The sequence below is a fragment of the Juglans regia genome, chromosome 6, assembly GCF_001411555.2.
Source record: "Juglans regia cultivar Chandler chromosome 6, Walnut 2.0, whole genome shotgun sequence".
NCBI classification, from domain to species: Eukaryota; Viridiplantae; Streptophyta; class Magnoliopsida; order Fagales; family Juglandaceae; genus Juglans; species Juglans regia.
Genome location: NC_049906.1, coordinates 31,072,131 through 31,080,261, shown reverse-complemented (window position 1 = coordinate 31,080,261; position 8,131 = coordinate 31,072,131). Strand labels below are relative to the sequence as shown.

The window sequence follows — 8,131 nt, the reverse complement described above, 5'->3', positions numbered from 1 at the left end:
TGTTAGAATATATTTTTTAATATTATTATTGTTTTGGGATTTGAAAAAGTTGAATTGTTTATTTTATTTTATGTGGGGATTTGGAAAAGTTGTAATAATGAGGTGAGATAAGATGAGATGTTTTTGGAAAACAAACAAGGCCTAGTTTCATTACCTGTATGCGGGTGTAAATAGAAAATTGTTGAGACCCCTACGTGGCAGCTTTTGATTTGCTGGTGTAAAAATAAATTTCGCACCCGACCGGCTAGGAGCGCGACTCTTAAATAAATGGATTATCATTCTCATTTTTTTCAAAAAACATAAGATATAGATCAATACTAGTCTTCCTGTTGGGATTTTTTTATTTTTTATTTTACTTCGTGATTAATGAAGTATTTTTTAATAATATTATGTTTTTTTTTTATTTTTTAAAAATATTTGAAAGTGTTAAAAAAATGTATGTAAAAAAAGAACCAAAAAAAAAAAAAAACACATGAAATACACTAACAGAAGCCCCTAACGGTGGCTTTAGTGTTACTCTAAGATATATCGATTGCTTATGGTGCTCACGTCGGGAATCAATCGGAGGAGTTTCAATTGCAATTTGACGCAAATAAAGACTCAAATTGCTATTAAGGAGAATAAAAGTAGAGTTTAATTGTCTATGGTGGCAGCCAACTTAGCCAAATCCATTGAATAACATGTCCATTCACAGTCTCTTATGCCTAAATAATGCTATTTGTGAGCTGATTTCCACTACTCGGTATTCATTCATTATCTTTAGATCTAATTGACAGCTTCCAACGATTATAAAACATCATATAACTTACATAAGCAGATCAAGCTGCAATACCTTTTTAAGATTCCAAAATTTTCAGATGTATATTCCTCTACTGTCAAGTAGTAATGGAGTTTATCTGCTGAAGTCGCCATTCATCTTCAAGAGACTATCTCTACAGGAATTATTGAATCATGGACTCTCTCTGTAGCCTTCTTTGCCTAAAAGAGGAGAGATTTAGTGAGAAAATTGAAATGGGTGAGAAAATATCAAAAGATGGGTGTTATAGGCACAAAGAGATTACACAAAAAGAATCTCACAAATTGACGTAATTTTATGAAATCCATTAAATCTACTTTATAATAAAAGTAATTTTACAATCTGACAAATCATATCAAACCACGCCAATTTCTGAGATTACTTTTGTATAATTCATTTGTATTTAAAGTATTTCTCGTATAAAAAAGAGCAGAAGAGGGACAGGAGATTGTACTTGTTGCTCCCAGTTAGTACGTATGGTAACAGTGAGAAGTGATAACACTTGGACAACTAGTGCGCCTATGATCCCCAGCCAGAGCCCCTGTGAGCAAAATTTCTCAAGAGATAAGATTACTTGCAATAATTTCAGTGAAGAAGTGACAAAGGGCTTAAAGTTATGAAGGAAAAGAGTGAAAACTTTTACCTTCCCTCCAATGTGGAGGACAAAAGCAAATACAACAGCACATGGAATTCCAACTAAATAGTATGAACCGAGATTGATATATGCACCAATCTTCTGCCAACCACATCCTCTAGCAGTGCCTACATGTACACAAATTGAGACAACAGATTAGCCACTCGAATGATCTTTCTATTTCATGGTCCCTTAAAGTTTTGGGAAGACATATTTAAGAGGCATCTTTTAGAGTGTGACAGATCATACACATTTAAGAGGCATCTTTTAGGTTTTTTCTCTTTCACAGTTCATACATTTCTTTCTTTTTTCCCCATAAAAACCTTTCCTCTGAAACATTGATGGGCTGAGGGCCGAGGAGAGGGGGGGGTGGGAGGTTTACAGGGTGTTGAGGAATAATCTCACATTGCCTGTAGACAAGGTCTTGTGTATATTTATAAGAAATGAACAATCATCTCTTGTAGAACCGGTTTTATGATATAAGTTAAGCCCTTGAATTCCTTCAGAGGGTGAAGAAATACTCAATAATCATTGCAACCATTGCTGTTTGCAGCCAATCTTCCTCATTCATTGCCAAACAGTTTAATCACAAATCTAGACCCCTAACAAGGCAATATTTTTGCTAGTTTCCCATGAACAATTCATACTATTATTTTCTTTTAATCCGGTCATGATATTGATGCAGAGTATGAGAGTATATTAAGGTATGAAAAACAGAAAAACCTGAAAGAACACACTGGAGGCCATCTAAAAAGTTGGATATTGCAAGAATTGGCATCATGATTGCTACATATTGGACCACTTCTATTTCACTGCTGTAAGCATAGCCCCAAATGTTGCGTATCAATATCAGAACTGATCCAACCAATATACCCACAGTTATTGCCATCACAAAGACAACATGTACCGCCAAACGTGCAGTTTCGGGATGCCCGGCTCCTAATTCATTTGAGACTCGAGTACTGTAAAGGAAAATATGAGCCATTAAAAGATAAGACAGTGAATAAGAAAGTGAGGGACATGTTCCAATCCTTCATGCCAGTATCATATTGCGTTTTGAGCAAAATCAAAATAAAGATTTATGAAGATCAAAGGAAAATTTCTAAACTCACAAAAAAAGAAAAAATCTATGCACAGCCAGAGTCAGATTCCCCTGGCATCCTATGAAATGGCTATACTCCAAAATGTTTAATGTGATACCCCATATGATAAGGATAAAGGTAGGTGGTATATGAGATCCCACATTGCTTGGGAAAGAGAAGTTCTTGCTCTTTATAAGGTTTCAATGGAGTTCCAATTGTATCATTGATTAGTCCTTTTGGAGTGTAGGTTATATGGCTTGGGCCTTCCATTAAGGCGTTACAAATGGTATCAGAGCCTATGTGTATGAGATCTCACATTGTTTGGGAATGAGAAGTTCTTGCTGTTTATAAAGTTTCAATATGGCTCCAATTGTATAATTGGCTAGTCCTTTTAGAGTATAGACTATGTGGTTTGGGCCTTTCATTGGGCGGAAGTATATTTTTATATCAATTCAGCATAACTTACCTTATAGCACAACTGAGTCCAAAGGGGATCATCCAAACTGTTGCTGCGGTGTTCAGACTGGCAAAATATGCTGGGTGAGTTAACGGGAACTCATAATTATCTAATAAATTCAGTATATTCATGGAAAAAGATCAACAAACTTAGCAACTAACCAAATAGAAAGCACTGAAGTCTCTAACTTTGGATCTGGAAGAAGACCGGATAGAAGAACCATCATTTCAAATGACCACATTTCCAGGCTGTTCAAAATCATGGTAAAAGATTACAGCAAAATGCATTACATTCTGTAGCTCAGAAAAGAACAAAGATGGAAGAAAATGTAGAGTTCTTTTGTCTTGCTTTCAAGCATATAGAGCATTAAGTTATAGAAATTACCAGACCATAACAGCTGAAGGAATAGCAAGTTTCAGAAAAGTGAGTATATTGTGCAAGGCCTCCTTTGAGAAACCCGTCCAGGTTTTTGCACATGAAGAGGAGAACTTGACATAAAGTACCAATAGCAATACATTGATCCAATAGGATATGGAATTTGCCAAGGCAGCTCCTCTGTCTCCAAGTTCAGTTTTAAATACTAGGACCCAACATATAAGAACATGCAGTAAAGTTGTGATTGCAGAGCTTAGCATCATTGGAAAGACAATGTTTTGGGTTTGTAAGAACTTAATTAGGCACTGCAGAAAACCATAGGCAAACAGGCTCGGGATCATGTAACAGGCATATCGTCCTGCTTCTGTCGCTATATCATCTTCCTGGCCCAAAGCAATAAGAATATATCTTGTGTTTCCCCAGATGATTGCAAGGGGTATGCTTACAAGAAAAAGGACAAACATTGCTCTCTGCATTTGTATTCCCATTATATGATATTGCTTTGCTCCATATGCCTGCCCGCATAAGGTATCCAATGCACTTCCCATTCCCATCTGTTCAAGTAGATAATCACATTAGTAACATACAAAGAGTTCTATCAAACATTTTTTTTTTTTTTTGAAGTACAGACTTCTATTGAACATTGTTTAATGAATAATTTCATATTATCTATGAATAAGGTCTTGGGTATGTTTATAAGGAATGAACATTTCTCTCTTGTAGAACCGGTTTTATGAGATGAGTTAGGCCAATGAATTTCTTCATGGTATCAAAGTCTACCACAAATGGGGGATTACACTACTTATTCCGTGACAAAGACCAGAAAAAAATACTGGCATGCACCGATGCACGTGAAGGTGAGTGTTAAGGAATAATCTCACATTTCATGTGGATAAGGTCTTAAGCATATTTATAAGGAATGAATAATCCTCTCTTGTAGAACCAATTTTATAAGATGAGTTATGCCATGAATTCTTCAAACGTGTTGTATATTCAACATTTGAAAGAGCAAAATGGTGACATCATGAACCATAATTATATACATATTTTTCTTTTATTGTTTGAAACTCCATCAATTGGGGTTGAAAGCTTGCAATGCTTTTGGTTTCCGTATAAATTAAAGCCATCTAGAAACTTTCCCACGACAGAATCAAATGAACCTTTGGACAAAATCCACAAGCTAGGAATTCACGTGATCTAGATTGGTTAATACAATCGATTTGCGCATATGAGTGGTGAGTTGAACCGTGAATCTTCGAGGGACTCAGAATTTTTGTATCATTGGTACCTATGGCAAAAAAATCTCGGTTTCCTGCGAAGGTTAGGTTGCGTTTAAGTGCATAAACTTGGGAAAGAGGAAGACCTCATCAGTTCCAATTTCACATCCATGGTTGTCTAACGTACCATTAAAATATTTTCACCAGTTTGTAAGAGGGGATCGAGGGAAGAAGTGATCGATCCACCTCATAGGTATCGAGCAATATTCTTGCGGAAAAGTACGAAGTTATTATCAGAAACTTTCGCTGGTTTGGATATTGAATTGAATTAAATTTTTTTATAAATAGTAATAAATTAAGATGATAGAATAAATTTTATAAGACTTACTTAAAATGAATTTAAATATATTTAAATATTAAAATAAGTTTATAAAATATTTATCATGAAAAATTCAAAAAGTTTGTAAATTTAATAAAATTCACTACATCATCTCAATTATTACTATTTATAAAAATAATACAATTCATCTCAACTCTAATCACGTTCGATTTTTTTTTTCTCGTATACGACAATTTTTTTCTTTCTTTACAGCAGTCACTGGCCCACCATTTTCACTTTCAATCAAGCAAACACGTTTTAAAACTTATCCTTTCACTTTCAGCAAGAACAGAAAATGAGTAATCAAACTGACATACTGTACCCAAATTGATATTGCGGGATGGTCAAGAAGCAGAAAAGGAAAGAAAAAAACAATCACGCAAGATATAAAGATTTAAACGATTCTGCTTAGAAAACTCGCATTCTAGTGCTACAAACACAAAAAACTGAATACAAAAATAGCGTAACTCAAACTCAAAAACTCCAATACACTCGAACCTTAGGAAAAAGAGAGAAAAAAAAAAATCTATCCAAAGTACAAATAAATTATCTCCATAATTTTCTACTCACACAACCGGTGAGCCAAATGTCAGTCAGAAGCTGGGGTGCCAATAAATCTTTCCCAAAAGGAAAATAAAAAATGATTCAATTTCTTCTTCAAATTTAAAGTGTACTCTATAAAATTTATTGTTGTCGTAAGTATTTTTAAAAATAATAAATACTTAAATATTAAGTATGAAGTAAAACCCACTTCATAAATATTAAATATGAAGTAAAATTCCATAAGCAATTAAGAAATCTTTATAAAAAATATATTTCAACCCACCCTGTTCAAGCCACAGCTCAACCAACACATCAACCAATCGAGAATTATGAGCAAGTGCTACAAATATCATGTATATCTAAAAGATAAAATTATAAAGATAACCAAACTCACCAACAAACTGAAACCAGTGACAGAGGCGAAAGAAGTAGCCATGGAGGCGCCGGAGAGAGCCAATTCACCAAGATGACCCACAAACATCACAGATATCACCTGCAGACTATACTGCAACAGACTCACAGATATCAGAGGCCCTGCCAGCCATAGCTGCTTTCTTACTTCCTCAAGAACCACTTTCCTTTTATTCCTTCCATCCTCATTAATACTACTGACTCCATTATTTTCATGATCTTCAGAGTTTTCCATCAATATCGGTGATACCAGAGATGCCTTTTCCTCCTCCTCTCTCGCCATTTTCTTCTCCTTTTCCGCTCACTGACACCGTGGCACATGCAGATAGAGAGACACTGAGAGGGCTACACTTGGTGGCTCCTATATTGCGGTTGAAAATTTTTCTTTGAGGACTAAAGTGACCAGGGTGTTTCTTCTTTATTACTGATCAAAATGCGCCTAAGTTCCACTGATGATTGTAGGGTATTACAGTAAACTGGAGGGTTCAACAAAACAGTCCAAACTCATTGTCATCTTTGTATTTATTTTTGTTACTTCATTGTCATCTCGAGGTTGGATTTGACCATGAAAGTAGTCTCGGACTAATTGACAAAACGACAAGCTCTGAAAAACCAACATGTACGTGGCCTTGGTATCGTTTTCCTCCACAAATTCAAACAAATGTAGCGACAAGACGACAAGACAGAGAGGCCAACCTCTTTTAAGTTGGCAATGAAAGTGTTCTTTTAGTATTGTTTTTTTGTTTTTGTTTTTGAGTTGATGGAAGGGTATTTTGAACTCTATACCTCTATTTTGAAGCTGGAAGTTATATCAATCAGGTCACATATGTTTAGCTTTTGTTCTTTTAAATACACGTAAAAGGCCAGATTTTAGCTGAAATTAGCTATTTATTGTGTTTCACTGACATTTGATTAAGTTAAATGCTATTAAATCATGATAAAAGTAGAGAAAATCTCACTGACTTTTTACAAAAGTAGGGAAAATTTTTATAACAAAAACCATGACTCTGGTAACTTGTAAGTAAGAGAAAATCTTTATCAACAACGTAAGGTTGTTATGTTACATCATAAGAGGAAATTTAAGCTGACGTTACAAAGTGTAATTTTAGAAAAAGATGGATAAAATATTGAAAGGTGTGACTATTAGATGGAACTTGAAATGAGTGTAATCATAGAATTTTAGATATTAATGTTAGATTTGGGAAAAAATGATCATTGAAAATAGTGAAAAATAATTTAATTTGAATGAATAGAATATATAACTGTTATGTTCGCTACAAGAAACAAGGTCCTTTTCGGCGCTAAAATTCGCCTCAAATAATCTCATAAATCGTTGCAAATATATTTTTGCAGTGATTTATGCTGCGCCGGACTTTCATCGCAATTATTTAGACATTTAAAAGTTTAGTCAGCGAAATTCAAAAATCGTCGCAAAAATTTTTTATTTGCAGCGATTTTTTTCACTGCAAATAACGTTATTAAATATAAAATCATAAAAAAGTACCCGTTATAAATTATGATAATAAAGTAAAATATATTTTCTTTGATTAAAAAATAAAATATAACTAGTACATCTGCAATATATGATTATAGGAAATTAGATAAAATAATAGGTCGAAAATAAATAATATTTTGTTGTTATATAGATTTTAGATGAATAATTATCTGATGTGAGATTAGATTTTATAGGAGATCATAGGTAAAAGGCAAAAAGTATAATATTAGACAAATTTTCACCAATGAGATAGCCAAGAGTGCTATATATTATAAAGTTATATTACTCATTTAAGTGCAATGATTATTTACGTCGAGTTTGAGAAAAAAAAAATTATTGACAAATTATTTATTGATAAGCTGACCATATCCTTGATCCATCTGGGAATTTATACATCAGCTCATATATAAAAAAAAATTACTCGATTTGATTCTCTGTTTATAATTGAGTAATACTACGTACAATCGTGGAGTGCGCAAGCATTACGTAATTTTTTTGAAAATAATTAGAGTCCACAATTAAAAAATTAGTTTTTTATGTGGATCTCATATTTATTTATTTTTTTTAAAAGAATTTCGTGACACTTATGCACTCACGACGGCAAATATAATTTATCTATATTGAATCTCACAACACATGAACCAATTTTTAAATATCATAATTCTTTAATAAGATATAAATATATATATAAAATACGTGTATGAATTAATAAGTTATAAAAAATGAAATATATATCGATGAT

At 33.4% G+C, this 8,131-nt stretch overlaps 1 protein-coding gene across 1 annotated transcript; it reads right to left on the bottom strand.

The window, feature by feature from the left end:
• Positions 1–582: 582 nt before the first annotated feature.
• LOC118348797 (protein DETOXIFICATION 16-like) lies at positions 583–6,280 on the bottom strand. The gene is made up of 8 exons (XM_035691339.1): positions 5,878–6,280; positions 3,354–3,898; positions 3,131–3,217; positions 2,979–3,035; positions 2,154–2,392; positions 1,440–1,558; positions 1,251–1,337; positions 583–978 (listed from the first exon to the last, which is right to left on the bottom strand). Exons 1-8 carry the CDS (start codon positions 6,175–6,177, stop codon positions 919–921), a joined length of 1,494 nt encoding a protein of 497 aa, XP_035547232.1. The 5' UTR covers positions 6,178–6,280; the 3' UTR covers positions 583–918.
• Positions 6,281–8,131: the final 1,851 nt, after the last annotated feature.